General features: G+C 33.8%; 1 protein-coding gene across 3 annotated transcripts in view; it reads left to right on the forward strand.

Moving 5' to 3' along the window:
• Positions 1–21,061, forward strand: part of CADM2 (cell adhesion molecule 2) — a 1,213,566-nt gene that overhangs the window by 810,757 nt on the left and 381,748 nt on the right. For 2 of the 3 annotated variants that reach the window (XM_063448670.1, XM_063448687.1), the window contains exon 2: positions 13,077–13,103. The exons of the other annotated variant lie outside the window; for it this stretch is intronic. In XM_063448670.1, the coding sequence (XP_063304740.1) occupies positions 13,077–13,103 (27 nt within the window). The remainder of the gene's footprint in view (positions 1–13,076; positions 13,104–21,061) is intronic. 3 annotated transcript variants of the gene reach the window in all.

A 21,061-nucleotide genomic window follows, 5' to 3' on the forward strand; every position in this document is an offset into this window, starting at 1 on the left:
TGTGTCTTAGGCCTTGATTTATGAACTGAGACTCACTAGCAAAAAACGCAGACTCTTCATTTTCTCTAAGCACTAAAATAATGGTAGCTGTAACAGAGACTAGATTCAATTAAGTTACTGGTCATCATTGAGTTTTTATAGCAGTAACATAGGCAGTAGACAATGCAAATCAATAGGGTAGTGTATTCGCAAAAATGGAGGAGCTTCCACCAAAAAAAGCGCAGTACTAGACAAAATAACATTTAGATTTCCTATCAGTTTTTATTTTAAAAAAATCACATTTCCATTTTGCACCAATGGGCTTCTTCTAAATAAACGTCTGAAATCATTCAGTGTGAAATTATATACTTTCGTCACATGCCTATTTACCTAGGAAAAGTAATCGTTTTGACTATATTTCAATTTTATTTATGAATATAAAGAATGATCTCTCTGATAAAGAATAGATATTGTAACATTCTAACATATTTCCCACAAAGCATTATTCTATTTTTGTTTTTGACTCTGCAAGTTTTATGCATAGACAGGTTTATGTTAAATATTTAGTCTTTCTCCATGTGTAATTAATATTTATTTGCAAAATTGCAAATTTGCTAAACTGTTACACATACAGAGTATAATAATTTTATTGTGTCATTTTATTCAAGTATCCCGGTTCATTAAGAAAAATGCATGAACTCATTAAAAATCAAGCATAAACGTGTTTTCCTATACAACACTTTTGTTTGTTTGGGAAAACTGCTTTAGAATTTTGTTGGTGCTTAACCCATGTTTTGCAACTAATTTACACTGATTGCTTCAATTAAATTTGTGTATAGATAAAAAATAGTTGATGTGCTAATAAAATATAGCAAGTCAGCTATTCAGCAAACTGTATCTTATAATAAACAAGTGAAACCAGTTCTACTTAGTTGTTTAAAGTGAAAATTGAAGGTTGAAACAACAAATAGATAAAAAAAAATGCATACAGATTTGACTATATTACTAAATTTACATTGGTGTTACCAGTACCCACTTCTTTGCACATTAAGAATCAGGCACTTTTAGTTTTGGGTGGCTGATAAAGTTTCTTGCTGGTATAATGTTGATATACATGGGCAGGTAAGTGATTGAAAACATGCATGACCTCCCACGAGCATTTGTATTCCCCCATTTCACAGTCCGATGAACATTAAGTAACTTTTCACATTCACACAAAAGGGATATTTTGAATGGCTCTAACTTTCTTAGCAGGTTTATTCTAAGAACCCTTATATATGGGAAAAAAACATCCCATGTAAAATGGTTAATTGTAAAAGAGTAATATACAGTGTGAGGGTTATTATAGAGTTGGAGGAGGTCTAGAGAAGATCTATCTATCTATAGGAAAATTATGTCGTCATAACCAGACTGCAGGGGGAAGTACAACTATTTGCATATTTGTAATTAAACATTTTAACTTGAGGAAATATATATTCCTATAGTCAATAAATATGAAACACATAATTGATGTGTATTTTCTTCAATACTATTTGATAAAATTATACATTTACATTGCATAATGAAATGATAAAAATATTAATGTAATCCTTCGCTCTTCACTCCAGTTATTTTTTTAAATTTTACTTGTTTTCATATTAAAAAAAAAAAAAACTCTTCACACATTCATCACAAACGTATCAAGGTTTCTGCATTGCTATTATCTCACATCATGCAAAGTGTAATAGTAATAAAAATGAATATATCATTAAAATATGTTGAAAACATAATTTACAGAGTCTGTTGGTAACGCCTGTGCTATCGGTTCTTTTGCCATTGAGCATATAGTTATTTTCTCTGTGCAGATGATTATTTATTGAACCAACACTTTAAAGAACCTTATTTGTTTAGTGAACTGTAAAGAAGATACCTTGAATCGAAATAGCTTGAATTCTAATACGAGCTAGAAAGGAATGATGGTCAAAAAATTATATTCATACAAAATACTCATTAAGCCATGTCTAATATGATTTCGAAAATCCCTGACACCAGCAGTTTTGCAGTAGTAGACACTGTAGACTTTTTTGGAAATCTTTATTAAAAATTGATAGAATGATGGACTTAAAAAGCTAGTAGTTATGTGCATCATATGTGATAAATTATTTGGCCATTGCACATCCCGGTGTCTGCTGAGAATGTTTTAGGCAGAGGGTGCCTCAAGGCTTTATAATGCTTTTGTGTAAAACATCATACATGGGTAAACCAGCTGTCATTGCAAATTAAGCTTGTGATGGCAGCTGATAACACACGATGGAATTAGTTGCAATTATTAAAATGTATGCATCAAAGTAGACAGCTGACAGCCTTGGCAGCATAACCTAATATTTAGAATTTTATCATTCTGCACTATTTTATTTTTATACATATATTTTTATATATATTTATATATATTAAAAAGAGCTATAGAAATAGTCTATATCTCAACACACTATTTTGTATATAGAGCAAACATTGCTCATTATTCTCGATAATGCTTATGTTGACTTATACTGCATAGCATAGGGCCACCAATTGTTGGGTGTTGGGAAGTGCCACCAAGATTAGTGAGTGTTACACACTCTGGGACCTGCTGCTGCCTCTGCCAAAAATGTATGGAGGTATTTGAACTAAGGAGATAGAAACAGAGAATGCCAATATATATATTAACAGATGATGAAGCAAATAGCTTAAATTCTTTCAATTTAATATATTATGTTGGTGTTTCAGAACCCCTTGATGGCAGTATATTTTCATAATGCATTTCTTATACACACTCACATAGATAGATAGATAGATAGATACATAGATAGATACATAGATAGATACATAGATAGATAGACATCAGTTGATGAGTTAATAACCATTTATGGCACAAACACAATTGAATGGACAGTTTAACGTGAAAGTTGAGTTACTATAAAATTGAACTTGACATTCAGTAGCTTCTCCTAAAACCATTTGATATATATTTAAAGATTATGTGTCATCTTTATTTTTATGTTTCTTGATTCAATGTTTTTTTTTTATTGCACTATAATCCATAATGGCTCAAATTATTTTATAAATCCAAAATCAGTCATAGATAATCCTTATGATTCCATTTTTATATAAGTATAATTACCAGACCTTGTAAGTATACACAACATAAAATGAGATAAAAATCACTTAGAAGCATTTGCATTCACTTAAAAGATTATATAAATATAGAAGTAATGGTTTAACTAAGTGTATTCATACAAGTTGACAGCTATGTATCACTTAGATAGGTAGTATGTTTTACCTGCCATAGAAGAGAAACAGGAAGTTAAAGATCTATACAAACATTTAACCTGTGAAATAATAAATATCTATTTTTGAAACACCAGTTTCTTATAGAAAATCCAAATACAATCACATATTGTATATAAATAGTATATTCTTGTAAATAGAAACATAGAAACATAGAACCATAGAATGTGATGGTAGACAAGAACCATTCAGCCCATCTAGTCTGCCCAATTTTCTAAATACTTTAATTAGTTCCTGGCCTTATCTTAAGCCTAGGATAGCTTTATGCCTATCCCACACATGCTTAAACTCCTTCACTGTGTTAACCTCTCCCACTTTAATAATTTAAGACTATGTCCTCTTGTTGTGGTAGTTTTTCTTCTTTTAAATATAGTCTCCTCCTTTACTGTGTTGATTCTCTTTATGTATTTACATGTTTCTATCATATCCCTCTGTCTCGTCTTTTGTTCAAACTATACATGTTAAGATCCTTTAACCTTTCCTTGTAAGTTTTATCCTGTAATCCATGAACCAATTTAGTAGCCCTTCTCTGAACTCTCTCCAAAGTATCAATATCCTTCTAGAGATACGGTCTCCAGTACTGCGTACGATACTCCAAGTGAGGTATCACCAGTGTTCTGTACAATGGCATGAGTACTTCCCTCTTTCTACTGCTAATGCCTCTCCCTATTCAATCAAGCATTCTGCTAGCATTTCACGCTGCTCTATTACACTGTCTGCCTACCTTTAACTCATCTGAAATGATTATCCTTAAATGCCTTTCCTCAGATGTTGAGGTTAGGATCTTATAAAATATCCTATACTCTTCCCTTAGATTTTTACATCCAATATGCATTATCTTGCACTTATCCACATTAAATGTCAGTTGCCACAGTTTTGACCATTTTTCTAGTTTACCTAAATCATTTGCCATTTGGCTTATCCCTCCTGGAACATCATCTCTGTTACATATTTTTGAATCATCAGCAAAAAGGCATACCTTATCATCAAGACCTTATGCAATATCACTAATAAAAATATTAAAGAAAATGGGTCAGATTCCTGAGGTACCGTTGCTTTGAATATACCCCATTGACTACAACCCTCTGTTGCCAGTCACTCAGCCACTGACTAACCCATTTAACAATATTAGAATCCAAACAATTGCAGTTTATTGATAAGCTTTCTATGTGCAACAGTGTCAAAAGCCTTACTGAAATCTAGGTAAGCAATGTCTACTGCACCACCCTAATCTATTATTTTAGTTACCCAATCAAAAAAATCTATAAGATTAGTTTGGCATGATCTCCCTGAAGTAAACCCATGTTGTCTCTGATCTTGAAATCCATGTAATTTTAGATGTTCAACAATCCTATCCTTTAGCATGGTTTCCATCACTTTTTTCATTACTGAAGTAAGGCTTTCTGGCCTATAATTGCCCAACTCCTCCCTATTACCTTTCTTGTGAATGGGCACAACATTCACTAACATCCACTTTTCTGGGACTACTCCCATTAACAATGATTGGTTAAATAAATCCGTTAATGGTTTTGCTAAACTATTTTTTCAAGTCTGCTATTATTTTTCTCTTGTAAGCTTTTCAAAATGTAGAAATGTTTCACATGGAAAATCTAAATACAATCTAAAGATTCTATTTATGATATATTCTTATATGTATATATATATAGTCTGCTATCATTTGTCTCTTATAAGCTTTTACAACTGATATTCAACACCACCTCTTTAGAGCTAAGAGACATCAATGCAACATTTTCTGCCTTTCCATTTGAATTTTGAATAAATTGATTTGTCATTTTGATATGAATATGTAACATTGATTCATGAATGGGATACCACCGATTCGGTTGAGCTTTGAAATCTGTTCAAATAATTCTCAATCTCATTGTGCACCATATGTTCAAATACATAAATTAAACATTTGATGTATAAAGTTGTAAAATTTCCAGCAACGTGATTTATTGATTTGTGAACCGATTGAAATAATACATATTGACTTGAACTGACTGATTATTTATTTCATTTGGATAAATTAAGGAAATTTGTTAAAATTTCCAATTTCCATAGCATCACATTGCGTTTGTTATCAGCTTATCAAATACAATTTGAACATCACAGGAGTTATTTCACTTATCATATTTTAAATAAATATTCTGAGACTTCAAGATTTTTCATTTAAACCTGAGAATTTTCACCTTAAAGGGATACTCTAAGCACCAAAATAACTTCAGCTTAGTGATGCAGTTTTAGTATATAGATCATGTCACTGACGTCGCACAGCTCAATTCTCTGCCATTTAGGAGTTAAATCACTTTTGTTTATGCAGCCCTAGCCACACCTCCCCTGACTGTGACTCACACAGCTAACATGAAAAAGAAATTAAATTTTTAGTCAGCACAATGTGTTTATAAGTTATGTCTTGCTCTGTTAAGTACACTAAATTAAACAGACTATGCAATAAGAGAAATTGAAATACTAGATCTCTCTTAGAACTCTCTATACAGGAGTGTGGCTAGAGATTTACAAACAATTTAATTTAACTCCTAAATCAAATAGAATTATACAGTTGGACTGAAGGTGCATGATCTATACACCACTGTCAATCCATTAATGTGTTGTTTTGATGCGTGTAGTGTCTTTAAGTATTCCTAAAATATGCATGCATTCTACTTAAAAGAAAATTTGGTTGACCTCTTAGAGTAAGTCTAGCGTAATATAAATTCAGTTTATGATTCCCAAATCTAGCTCAATTGTTGTAAAAAGCCAAACCTACACCTCGTTTTGCTATAACTTCTGACACCAAATGTTTTGCTATAACTTCTGAAATCAAACTGTTTTGCTATATCTGGGATGGAAAGAATCACACCAATATGAATAAAATAGATTTTATTACATAGATCAATAGTATTTTTAAATAATGGATCAATAATATTGATAAAGATTATATCAATAGTATTATTAAATAATATTTATAAGAATTAAGGAACAATACAACACCGATTAATAGGCAGAAGTCTACATTCAGGCCTGCCCTTTAGAATTTTAAGACTGGGAAGCCCGGTCAGCATTGCAATTGGGAGGTCCCATAGACAGCATGTCTGCTTACAGGTGAGCTTTTGGCAAGTTTCACAGAATTTTCCTCCTTTATAGAATTTTTAGTAACAGCTTATATACCTAGCGTCATGTGCAGTAGTGTAAGTACGGAGGTGCAGCTTCTCGTGAGAACATGATGTTGCTTTATCTTGAAACATTGGCCAGATGTCCAAGACACATAAGTCATGCATCAGAAGTCTGCTACATAATATTAATTGTCTGAAAGTTTTTATGAGAACATAAGAAACTACACAATAAAAAGTTGCTATGAGAACTTTGGTCAGATGTATCCTCTCAGTTCTCCATGCAATTCTGAACATAATTGAATGCATAGATGTTCACTTTGCCTAATAATAACAACACTATTTCATTAAGGGTGGAATGGCTATGTAGATTTTGTTCTGTGCACTGATGTCATGTTCTATGTTATTAATATTATTATTGGTATTTATATAGCACCAGCTTATTCCGCAGTGCTATATAAATACCAATAATGAGACAAAAACAAAATGTAACAGGAACAATAGGTAGTTGAGGACCTTGCTCAAACAAGCTTACAGTCTAGAGGAGGTGGGGTATAAAAACACAATAGGAAGGGTATTGAGAGAGACAGCAAATAGACATGGTGGGAAAGTAGCAGAACTGGCAGTGTGAGTGGAGTGTGGCCCTATAGAAGAGAGTGAGAGGAAGGTCTGAGAGATATAAGTTACTCTTGGAGGCCACAAGCATTACTGAGAAGATTGGTTTTGAGGGACATTTTAAAGGATTGAAGACTAGAGGAGAGTCTGACAGGTGGAGGCAGGCTGTTCCAAACGAAAGGAGCCACCCGTGAGTAGTCTTGCAGGCGTGCATTTGCAGTAAGGGTACGAGCAGCAGACAGGAGAAGGTCGCCAGTAGTGCAGAGAGACCGAGAGGGGACATACCTATGAATCAGTGAAATGCAAGAGGGGCTAGAGTTGGTCAGAGCTGTAAGTCTCGTGGTCTCTCGCGGCTCTCGCGAGACTTACATTGGAGCTGACAGGGGAGCTGACCGGACCGGAGGAGAGAGAAGGGAGCTGACAGGAGCTGCAGGAAAGGTAAGTAAATGCTTCCTGCCAGCCCCCAACAGCCCCTTGTCTGTATTATGGCAATGTAAGTTCCCATAATACAGACACTCACTCGAGTATAAGACGAGTGGGGGTTTTTCAGCACAAAAAATGTGCTGAAAAACTCATCTTATACTCGAGTATATACGGTACATAAAAGCTAGAGAGTGAATTATATGGAAACTTACTGGTATCTCTGGGTTGTGGAAACATACAGGGGCATCACAAAAGATGACTTATAAATGTCTTGAGAATCCCAAGATTACATTATTTTTCCATAATACACAGTTCACTTCTATGTATCCTCTATAAATGAGTATGTATAGGAACAAGATTTGTATACGTTATACAGTCTTCTGTATTCAGATTCGGCCAAATCAAAAAATAATCAAAAATTTTGTTTTTAGATAAATTCGTGCAAATCTAAATATCAACCAATATATTACTGAATGATTCAATGAACAAATGGACCTAACTTCGGTAGATGTCATTTAATTATTTTGGGGATCAAATGCTACTTTACTAGGTATAAAGAGAAGACAGCCATCTCTTCCCCTTGTCAAATGCACCAAAAAATACACTTAATAATACTCAATCACCCACACTCTTGCAACCAGGCAAGTTTAGGGCAAGCACTATGCAATTTTTTCAACAAGTTTTCATATAGTAAAAATTATACTTTTGGCAAGAATGGAACAAAAGGAATTTCAATGTACATAAGAATCCTAAGATATTTTTGAGGAGTATTTGTCATGTCAAATGGTCAACAACATCATTATATGTAGCATTAAATCACATCAGTATATTTTGTCATAGCCCAGGCATGACATGATAACTATGTTTTGTTCCTTTCCCATCAAAATAAAGTTAGTGAAAAAAGAAAAAGGTATATGAGAAAAAAAAATTGTAAATATTTAAGTGAAGCAGATTTTTGAGTAAGGATGATTAAATTATGGGGTAGTCTTTGCTAACAATGCAGTGTTTTTTCTGTATAGTAATGTCAGTTGTCATATTATGTATTTGGATACTTATGTGGTGATGCAAGCCTTTTTTCCGCTTGTGAAAGCCTATCTGGTGTGGTGTTGGGAGTATGTTGGGGATGAAAGAACGGGTGAAGGAAAAAATGGAAGGATATTTAGTATAAATTGGTTGGGGAGAGTTGGAAACCCAGGGAACCACCTCGCAAAGACAATATGTGTAGGCAAAGACAATATGTGAATAGAGAGTGAGACCAGAAAGATTGATCAGTAAGTGTGGGTGCGTACAATGTAATTCCTATATTACCTGTTATAAACATGAAACTACCTTGAGGGCCAGTTATTGTGAAAATGGCAGATAATGGTCAAGAGGATATAAAAATAAAGACTACTCCTTTAGTTTTGGGATCTGGTGAAGTAACTTGAAAACATTGTCTCTAATGTTTGGTAAGTAACAAGTGGGATATTTCTATTCTTGGTGAAGTAAGTTACCTTCACTAGCAGAATGTCAGCTTTATGTCTGTGCACCCATCTAAACAAGGTCTTTTGGGGAATGCTTTTTAACCCCTTAAGGACCAAACTCCTGGAATAAAAGGGAATCATGACATGTCACACATGTCATGTGTCCTTAAGGGGTTAAGGGGGATTATTGAGAGCCTTCATTTTTATGGAAATGCACTTATGGTTAAGTGGCATCTTTGGGTGCAGGATTTCTAGTGTAGAAACTAGTAGTCATATGTATGAGGCCAGCATATCATCATAAAGACAACTAGTACACTCCACACCCCAAGGAAGAGGAGTGCCCTTGCAGTAAAAAGTGAATTTAGGGGGAGGAGGAAAATGAGCAGGTGTGTAGGCAGGTGGAGTGCTGGTATGTAACAAAAATATCTGAGCTGAATAGAGCGATAGATGTTAATTTATTGTGGCATTTGTGTAGTGCATGTCCTAAGTAGGGAAAGTGCAATCATCAGCTTGCTAGCAAACCTTGACTAGAAATATCATTTATACTTATCAACAGGTACTCTACAGCAAGAAGTGTTTGGTATTTTACTATGAAAAATGTAATCAACATTGGCAAGTGAACTAAAAATAATAACATTGTACATAATAACAAGAAAAATAGTAAGAGCAATCATAAGAATAGCATACCTTAGTCAGGATAATTTGTTAGGTATTTCGAATTTGCAAAGAGCAGCAGTCACCAGTAAAAAGAAAAAGAAGGGGGGGGGGATTCAATTAAGTAGGGGTGAGGAGAGGAAAATAATTGTCTCTTTATGATTCTCTATTCCCTAGTAAGAGGTGCTTGCATCATATTAATATTACAATGCTAATATAACACCATGTCAACCACCACACTGTCAAAATTTCTATAATATATCTGCATAGTATGTCTGCAGTACGTTACTACAATTAGGCTGTCACAACATAGGAAATAATGGTCATCTGAAATCTTAACTAACATTTTTACAGAATTTTGTTTCGACTAAATCAATAATTTGCAAATTTCAGCCGATCAAAATTCAAAATTAATCAAACTACAACTAAATGAACAAAAATGAAAATTCTCTCTAGTGATATCTTTCTCTTGGATCACTTAAATATTTGGATAAGGAAAAAAGTAATTTACAAACATGTCAAGTAGGTCAAACTGTACAAGAAAAAAATATTAATGTTTCCATTTTTAGATGAGTTTGCTTTTATATTTATTACTTCCAGACTTATTTGGGGCAGAAGGTCCCAGTTCAAATTCTAGTCCCTTTGGTTATTAATGTCATTAAATTACATGCATTTGCCCTACTAGTTCTTCTAAAATGATTACCTTAATTTAAAACACAATATAATTACTTTTTTCTATGTCCTAAGAAGCTGAATTTTTTTTTGGTCTTTTATTTTTTTTTGTTTTAACCATAAAGAGTTAACTCATACTGGAGTAGTATTTCTCAACTCATAATTATATTTTAATTTACAACATTTACTGTAATATAAATTAACTAAATACAATATATACTATCTGACAAGTTTTTGTGTTGCAAATAAATTGTCAAAGAAATTGACACAATACGAAAAAGTATAAGTTTTAAAATATAAAACAGAAAATGCATTAAAATAATATACAAATATAACAAGCAAGGGCAGCATATGACACATCTCAACAAGACCTGGAAGAGACTCCACCATTCATGAGCCTCTTATTCTAGTCCAGGGAATGTGATATTTCCCTATTAACCTCTGTCCAGCATAGTAGACTTATCACATAGAGCAAGTGGAGCTGTATATGGTAAAAAATATTCATACATTCCCAGTGGTTTTGCATTGTACTGTTTTTTTTTTTGTTTTTAAATACTTTCTAAGTCTAAGTTTTTTTTTAACAGGATGGAGGTATATGTTGTATCTCAGTATCTCAAAGAGTCAGAGGGTGGTAAGATTAGCATATTTGCAGTATGTTGAGGTTTTAGACGGTTAATCTTCAAACACATACAGCCAGTCTTACGTTTAGTGACTGGTATATTTCAAATTTATTTAGATAGCCTTTTGGGAGGTTGGGTGCATGTCATAAATAGTCCTATTTAAAAAATGGTCTTTGTTGGGGGCAATTAATTACACATTATATTTTTACAACGTTAACCTTAAACAAAGATCCTATGAAATAAACAGAAATGTTTTTTTTTTGCATGGTGGCACTGACTAATATTAAAGTCTCTACTTGTTGCATGTGGTGTATCCTAGGGGGAATAAACCATATTTTCTGGATTGTTGTTTCCCATTGACCATTATATATATATATAATATATAATATTTAAATCCTTAGAAAATCTAATTAAGCAACATGATTTTTAATCAATATTTAGAGTACAATTTTAGATAATACCTAAATACAAACAAAGTTGAAGTAACTTGCATGTGTGTGCATATTTAACAAGTTATGAATGTGGTTGTGGCTAGTTATATATATATATATATATATATATATGTTTGTCTGTTGTTGGTTATATATTAACTGTAAGTGTGGGTGATTGTATCTATATGTGGGAGATACTATGCTGTTAGTATGGCTTTTAATATGGCTGTGTGAGTGAGTTTGGGTAGCAATTTGTTTATTGATAGATAGAAAGGATAGATAAGATATATATATATATATATATATATATATATATATATATATATATCTGTATGCGTTTGTGAGTGACTAGTGTGAATTCTTATGTAAATAGGCAGATACATATATATATATATATATATATATACATATATATATATATATATATATATATATATATACCCATATATATATATATATATATATATATATATATATATATATATATATATATATATATATAAAACTTGAAAATCCCCCGCACTCACGCTTTAGTAGCAATCCACTTCGCCGGGTGCCATGGCATGAACTCCAATCAAATATTGTAGCAGAGAACAGCCGCTCTCCGGTCTTATAAAAGTCCAAAATGTATTCAATAAAGTTTAAAAAAAGAGACCAACGTTTCAGTCCCCGCTCGGGACTTTCCTCAGGGTAACAAAACAATACTCATTAGTATGAGTATTGTTTTGTTACCCTGAGGAAAGTCCCGAGCGGGGACTGAAACGTTGGTCTCTTTTTTTAAACTTTATTGAATAAATTTTGGACTTTTATAAGACCGGAGAGCGGCTGTTCTTTGCTACAATATATATATATATATATATAGACATATATATATATATATATATACACACACACACACACACATACGGCATTGATATATTTATTTCTTTTCATAAATGTATACTTCCACAATTTGTTTGTAAAGCAAGAAAGCTGCTGAGGTCAACTATATAAACATTTCAGAATTATAGTGTTGTGTGCAAATAAAGCACATTGATCATCTTTGTTGATGCCATGGAGACAAGCTTTATGCAACAACATATTGGAGGATTAAGCATATGGCCAAAGCTCTGTGATTAAGAAGTGATCTGAGGTGTATCACTCACATAACCCAGGGGGTTGAGCTTTCTCCTCTGTTTAGTTTTAATCTGCACTGAATGTGCACATGGTGACATAGCATATTACTTCTTTGAAACGATTCCTCTTTCATTTAATTTGTTCTGTTTCCTAATTTCTACTTGTATTATTTTTTTTTCTATTATGTCCTTTGTTTTCAATGACCGCGATAGCGTACTCGTTTCAAACAAATTAATTATTGCATCACATTATATGGAACAAGCTACTTTGTGCAATTTACCAGGCACAGTGGGCATTACATAACACTTCAAAATAGAGTTACATAATTGTAGTTATGCAAAAAAACTTATTTCCCAACAGGCATTAACAGTGCGCGAATAAAACAAATCTATTCATAAACTACTAGCTGGTGATGAACACTATCAGGACTTTTTCACTAAAGTTAGAATTCAACGTGAATTCAAAGTAAAATTTAAATTTAAGGCCAGACTAGTTGAAAGGAAGCTTTAATGACTTAAAACATTTTTCCAGTTCAGCTATTTTGGTCTTAAATTTGAAATTCATTTGGAGTTTACTTTAAATTCTCACTTTGGTAAATAACCCTGTTTATGTTCTCTAAACTCAGATCCATATCTAATGTTTCTTTATTCTCTTCTTCTCATGCATTCTTTACCTTGATCCCAGTGACTGCCGTGAAGAACAAAAGCAAAGGTGAGCTCGCCTTTTATATAAAACTACAGATCTGAATGCATAAGTATTGTAATTTATTTAAACATACACAAGAACATTCACACGTATGAGAACAAAAAAAAAGCACATCTGCTCATATTTTTATTAAAGCACATGTTGCATGAGAATATATGTTCACATTTGTGATTTTCTTTTTTCTTTTTTTTTGTTACATTTGCTTGATTTACTTTTATGGGTCTTGGATGCATTCCTTTGAGGAAGCAACCGATAAAAGATTCTGCTACCATTGCATAAATCATTCTTCCATATGTAGCCATGCTTACAGAATACTGATTGGAAGTGGGATTAAAGTAAGCTGTTTCTAATGTTTATTTTATGAATTTCTTTTACACATATATTTGTTTGTTTTATTTATAGACAAATAGGCAGAAAGACAGAAAGACAAATAGAAAAACAGTCATAAAGGCAGATAGACAGACAGACAGATATAGATAGATAGACAGACAGATATTTATAGACAGACAGACAGAGAGATAGATAGATAGATAATTTTAATATACAGTATATCATCATACATTGCATAAGCCTGCCACAATGCCAATGAACTCTGTTTAAAGGAGCACTATAGTGCCAGGAAAACAAACTCGTTTTCCTGGCACTGTAGGGTTATTAGGTCCCCCCCTAAAGGGGTTAAACACCCCTTAAGCCACTTACCTTAATCCAGCACCGGGCTCCCTCGGCGCTGGTGACCTCTCCTCCCCCTGCTGACATCAGCTCCGAATGCGCGCATTCACACTGCCAATAGGAAAGCATTACTCAATTCTTTCCTATGGACGTCTAGCGTCATCTCAGTGTGATTTTCACACTGAGAATCGCGAAAGCGGCCACTAGTGGCTATCAGGGAGACAGCCACTAGAGGCTGGATTAACCCTCAATGTAAACATAGCAGTTTCTTTGAAACTGCTATGTTTTCAGCTGCAGGATTAAAACTAGGGGGTTATGTCACCCAGACCATTTCATTGAGCTGAAGTGGTCTGGGTGCCTATAGTGGTCCTTTAAGGCAACCTAATGCCTGGTTTTATGAAATGAATCCACTTACTTGGGACATCACTCCCCCTGGGACTCTGCAGTGCATGATTAAGTATGGCCACTGAATGAGGGACCTGTGACTGGAAAGGGTGCAAAACTGGGGAAGTTGGTCTGGACTTATACGCCGTATTTACTTGAATCTATTGCGCCATTAGATAGATAGATAGATAGATAGATAGATCCACATGGGGCCAGAGTATCTAACCTAATAAAAACATAAAAACACTTCCACCATTTATTACATTAAAGAGTCATTTTAGGATGGAAGTGACCTCCCTTTTTAATTAACTTCATAGAAATTGCTTTAAAAATAGAAAAAAAATACAATTTGACAAAAAAAATATATAAAATTATACTAAAATTCACAAATCCTGCTGCCTCTGCTAATAACATTTCCAATGTGAGACAGCATGCATACTTCTACCAGACTAGGAAAAGGCTTCACCAATAAGGAGATTCTCACTCCGGTCTCTTTTTTTTTTTCTTATGATATTTATATGATATTTTGTTCAGTCCCCCCACAATTTCACCATTAGATCTGAAGAGTACAAGTGCTCAAAAACATGAGACAGCCCATCATTACACCTATAAGCCTGCTCCTAGTGCTGTGAGCAGAGCAGTGTGCAGAGATATTCAGAGCCATCACGTGTGCACATACATCACACACCCTTGACAGAGTTTAACCCATTAACAAACCTTTTAAGTATCACTATTTGAACAACTCTTCATGAGAGCAACAAGACTATCTAATAAAATAAGGCAATTATATACTGGTCCTAATAATATGGAATCCTTAACCCCTTAAGGACAGAGGTAAAAAAATCTAATTTTAAAGAAGGGCTCAAAATAGAATCCAACATCAGTCCTGCTTGGTTAAAAACATAGTAAGTCTAGGATCTGAATTATATTTTGATTTAATGCTGACCCTATATCATCCTAACGCTATATCAACCATACCCCTTACCATATACTTACATTAGCAATAACCATATCCCTACCCTAAATGTACCCCGAACCTTAAGCCTACACTATTCCTAACCCAAAAACATTAACCCAAACCCAGCATTAACCCTTACCTTAATCTAACTCTAATTTTACAGTAACCATAACTCTAACCCTACAACTAACACTAAACTTAAAGATAACCCTTTCTTACCCTAACCATACCTTAACTCTATTCTTACCATTGCCCCTAACTCTAAGGGAACCCTCTGCTAATATCAGTTCTGATATCAGCAGTTGGGTTTCCTAGTTAAGTCAATAAATAGAGGTATGTTGCCAGCATCTTGCTTTAGATATTACAGGATGATTTCCCTGCAATACTAAATGTTTGTTTTACCCACCGATTACACCTTTATCGGTGCTGGGCAGCTTGCTAAGCTCTGCACTGATCACGTTCGGCTGTGGGATAGGCAAAGAAACATTGCCAGGGTCTGTGGAGACCCTGAGGTCTCCATTCAACAGTTTGCAGCCCTGAATCACAGTGATTGAGTGCAATCACTCTGCCATGGTGATTTAAATGGATTTATAGGGCTGTATGCAGCGCTCACTTTGATCACTGCATACAGCACATAGGTTAACCTGGGGCCATTTTTAGTATATCCCTGGTATGAGCAGGTATTTAACCCTGCTCACACTGCATTGCAGCAAAAGGCATTTAAATAGGCATTTACTTTGAAGTCTGCATATAGCATATCTGTCAGTCTGGGGCTGCTAAAATGCCCCCAGCTGACAGTGGAGAATCCAAGTTATTGATTGACACCTGGATTTAACCCTGCTCACAGAAAAAAATAAGGATTATCCATGTCATCCTAACATTAAAGAGTTAAAGCCCACTCTGTGGAGAATTGCATGGAATGTGCTATCATTGGGATGGGGTCAAATGGCAATGTGCAAAACCTGTTCCTAAGAAAGCCATATTATCAGAAGCATCTTAGAGTTGCATTTATACTTTTAGCTATGTTTTATGATACCCAGTGAGAATTGCCTAGAAGAATTATTATATAGGTAGACAGCATGGACAGACAGAAAAAATAGTTAGATAGATGGATAGATAGACAAAATAGAGTACACAGAAAATAGGTATGTAGACAAAATAGACATATATACGCTGAATAGACAGAACTTATGGAACATATGACATATTCAGAATAGGAAGAATGGAAAGAATGGAGAGAATACATAGAGAGGATGGATAGATAGATAGATAGATAAAGGATTGACAGTCAGATGGACAGACAGATGAATAATATCCATTTAGTTTACCTTATAGTTTATAATATAAATATTTTTGGGGTTTGTCATTTAATATAAAAAGATCTGCAACATTTGTATGTGTTTATCAAATTCAATATTAGAAAAAAAAATGAATTTCCATTGCTTTTAAAATATTTAGTTAAAAAGCAAACAAACAAATAATCCCTAAAACATCAGTGCATTTTTTTAATTGCCTTTTCATTTATGCTTATTAGATCATATTGCATATAAAGAATTGATTACAAAAATATAGAAATAACTATTAAGTTGTATCATCGATATGTGCTAATAGGATTTTATATCTATACTTAAAAATCACCGTGTGTTTGTCATGGTCTTATTGTGAAAAATAATTGACTGTGAGCAGCTACGATAAGCAGATGGTGCATTTTTAAAATGTATGCTTATCTATAGAGATGTCCCGAACAGTTCGCCGGGAACTGTTCGCCGGCGAACATAGCTTGTCGCTGTCGCCGCGGCGGGCGAACATATGCGATGTTCGGTTCGCCCCCTATTCGTCATGGAGGCGGGAGGGTCTGGGAGGGAGGGTCTGCTGCTGATTGGCTGGAATGTGTCTGCTGACTGTGAGGTACAGGGTCAAAGTTTACTCAATGATGACGAATAGGGGGCGGACCGAACATCGCATATGTTCGCTGGCGAATAGTTCCCTGCGAACTGTTCGGGACATCTCTACTTATCTACTTACTTATCTAAGTACTTATTTTAATAACAAAAATAAGCTTATTTTGCTTGCATAAACATGCAGGTTTTTTTTATAACTTTAACATATTTTTTTTCCTATGTTTGTGTCATTAATTTATAACTCAAAGAAGCATTGAGAAGCAGGGAGTAAAAGCTTAATTAGTGCAGCCACTGTGGACCAGTAGTAGAGAGGATCTTGCAAAATCATTACTTTTTTTTACTGGCAGTAGTGTGATCATCAGTAAATTCTTTAGTACAGATCTATTTTTTCATACGGTTCTCCTATGTCCGCACTGAATTCATATAAGAAGAAATCTCAGGCACTCACTGGGATGTGTTCAAAGCAGTTTTAATGGAGCCGCAACGTTTTGACCTGTACCCAGGTCTTCATCAAGCTAACACCAATACAAAAAGTAAACGTTTATATACACACATAATCAATTAATGTGAAATTACAAAATTCATTAGCACATACAGTGATATGAAAAACACACGATAAGCTAATTTGGTTTTGATAAACACCTGGGTACAGGTCAAAGCGTTGTGGATCCATTACAACTGCTTTGAACACATCACAGTGAGTGCCTGAGATTTCTTCTTATATGTAGATTTATGGGGTATGCTGACCCATCCTCAGTTTAGCACCCTGTGTGTGTGTTTTTGTGATTGAGTGCAACCCTCTTTTTTATTTTTGATACCTATTCTACCGCGCTGAATTCATGACAGAACATATGAATATAATATGTGTATTGGACAACCACTAGGGAGAATATCTACATAAATATATGTCAGAAAAGTACATGATCTATGCTCGTTACATGCTAATTTGATGGGTGAGACAGAATTGTTCCCTTGACTCCATGACAATGTATGCAGACAAGAGTTTTTTTGACATGTTCTAGCGTTAGAGAATATGCACTTTTTTATTATATTAAGGCTTTATTATGATTATGCATAATGTGTTATGGACTGGCAGGTTCTCATCAACCTGGGCATTCAAGGTTTTACTTTTACCTTTTGGTTTTAAATCGACACAGATATTTTAGACTTGGGTAATGATTTTGTTTTTGCGTAAAAATAGCAACATGAACACTACCCCTCATTAATGAATAACCTCACTGACAAAATCTTATCTTAGTTATTAGTGTTTAATGACATTAATATGCTGCCTGATGTTATATTCATATTGGATGTAATGAGAGAATTAAATTCACCGTATTTGCATTACAAAACTTGGCTTCAAATTTAGTTTCAAGTAATCCCAAATGAGAATAAAAGATAAAACACTAAAACAAGTAATTAGGTAAAGAGAAGATGATGTACATTCGGTTGAAATAAATTTATACAGTTTTTTTTTCAAATCAGAAAAATATAGTGAATGTTTTTACAAAGAATGGGCAACACAATTATTACATAAAATACATAGGAAATGTATGAAGTGGTTAATATATAAAACTACTGGAGGCTAACCACTTTGTGATGTTTTTTTTAAATATCAGGATAGCTACAAACATTTTTGAAATGTCATGAAATATATTTGGAACATTTTCGTTGGATCAAATTAATCGGTTAGCAAACTCAAGTGAAAAAGCCAATTAAGGGTTAATCTTTCTGAAACGGGTGCTTGATCATAGATTGTTTGACCATGTGTATTTCTCATTTTGTTTATTTTTTACCTCTATCTATTGGTTTTGCAAAAACACCATTTTTTTTTTTTTGTATTTTACTTGGTTTAACCATGCTGACCATCTTTGCGTCATGGTGCATGACACATTTTGGTTAAATAGATATTTATGGAAATATCAATATATCAGCTCAGGATGGTCCTAGATCATTTGACTAAATACTGAGAGCATATAACAAGGTATATTTACATATATGAAAATGTTGTACATCGTTGTTCCTTAAACTGAGAATTAAGGTTCCAATGTACAGCACATTTAGGGTAAATTTACAATGGGAAGTGTTCAAGTTTAAATGTTTACTTTTTAAGGGGGTATCTAGGTAAGTATAGTGTGCATGCAGAACATTTCAGGCTTGAGACGTGTCTTTTTTTGGGAGGGGGGATGAAAGTGTAATTTTTTTATACACTTCTCCTCTTTCGACACTTTTTGGTTGAATATCTCTGTTTTTTACAAGATAGCAACCTGAAATCTTCACAGATATAAGTCTTCTATGATAGCATTCAGCTGCAAAAAAACATCAATTTAAGATGTTGTTAGTTACACTTCTAGGGCTAGTAGAAATCTGTGGAATGTCTACTTTATTCATTCATTTTTAAAATTGCCCAGATGTAATACGTAAGAAATAATAAATCTTATTCTACAGTAGTCTCTAGTCTTTTATTTTTAGCTGTATAGCATATACCCCCTTACTAATGAGCATGGGTAAGGTATAAAACCTCCCTTGTACTAATGCAGAGATTATAGTGACCATGGTCATCTTCATATTTTTATTAAATATTAAAGGCAAAAGCTAACAGACAGTGGCCAGCCACCACTTGACTGAAACTCATGACACTAATGTGATCATTTTTGCTGAATTGTTTTTCGCAACTGAATTCTGTCCGAAATAAGCCATCACATTGTCAAGCGTCATGGATCCCTAACAAAATTCTCAATTCAGAAAATGTTGTTGAAAAGAACCAAATAATTGCACCATCTATACATTTCTATGTTTCTTACTTACTAAATAAAGAATTGTGGAAGACTGACAGTGGAGCTGGAAGTTTTTAAACATTTAGTTATTCTGGTTTATGATTTGCACCTTTATCTTTTAAGGACATTAAAATTGTATCATATTTTGCATATCTGTATATATTTATGTTACAATCTAACAGTAACACAAAGTATATTATTTTTTTAATGTATATTGATGCAATATGGAGTTTTCCCTTTCTCTTTTTTTTTGCAACAGGAAATGATTTTCTTCTTTCCTAATCTAGCATACCTCTTGACTAGCATCTGGGTATAAGCATTGTGTTTGAGTGCATTACAGAGATCCACAGCAATAACATGCACACTCTAATAAATGCACTTAGAAATTTGCATTAGTAGATAAAATTATTCAAGTTTTGTCCAAACTTATATGTTAAATCACATAGTGTAATTGCTTATTAGTCAGAAATGAAGTCACTTAACATGGTCTAAAATAAGCCCCATTTGACTTGTGTTTGGGCTACATTTCACCTCAAATTATGGGAATTTGTAAAATTACCCGATCAGCCTGAATTCAGATGAAATGTAGTTGATGACTAAATGAATCTCCAAATCTAAAATGCAAAATACATTTAAAATCAATAACGTACGATATGAGCAGCAGGAAATAAAATAATATATTTTAAAATAAAATATACAAATATGTGCATATTCTATACTTTAGAGGGAATGGCTTGGATTTCTAATTGCCAAATATAAATTAGATGTTAGTTCAGCAGTTTTTACAAAATCTTCTCTTTATTCACTTTCATTTGAACTTTCCCTATGCAATGTTTCCATGATTATATGCAAGAAGTGTTGTTGCATAGAAAGGAGAGGGTCAGTGGACAATAAGGGTTTACAGTCACCTAGAAGCGCAGAGTGGACTGTGTGTCGTCTTCACAGCACACCATACACTACCAAAGAGTATCTCAAAAGTCTTTTTTGTCCATGTTTCACTATTTAAGGCCTTTCTAAAATAGCTTTCAAAACTTTGATGAGCAGTGCCCTTTACAATAAATTACTTTCTTTTTTCTTCTTTTACATTTTTTTCAATTCTAGCTCAGGGAACTGTAAAAACCTAAAGGAGATCTATCATATTTGGACAGCTCTGGGCAGAGTTTGAGATGTTAGTAATTTAGGACAAATTGGTCACACTTTTTTTTGTTTTTTTTTTCTCTAGGGGTGGCTGAAAATTTAGCCTCCTTGGAGGCAAACTGGCATTTTGAGAATTGC

This window comes from Pelobates fuscus, chromosome 1 (assembly GCF_036172605.1).
Source record: "Pelobates fuscus isolate aPelFus1 chromosome 1, aPelFus1.pri, whole genome shotgun sequence".
Lineage (NCBI taxonomy): Eukaryota > Metazoa > Chordata > Amphibia > Anura > Pelobatidae > Pelobates > Pelobates fuscus.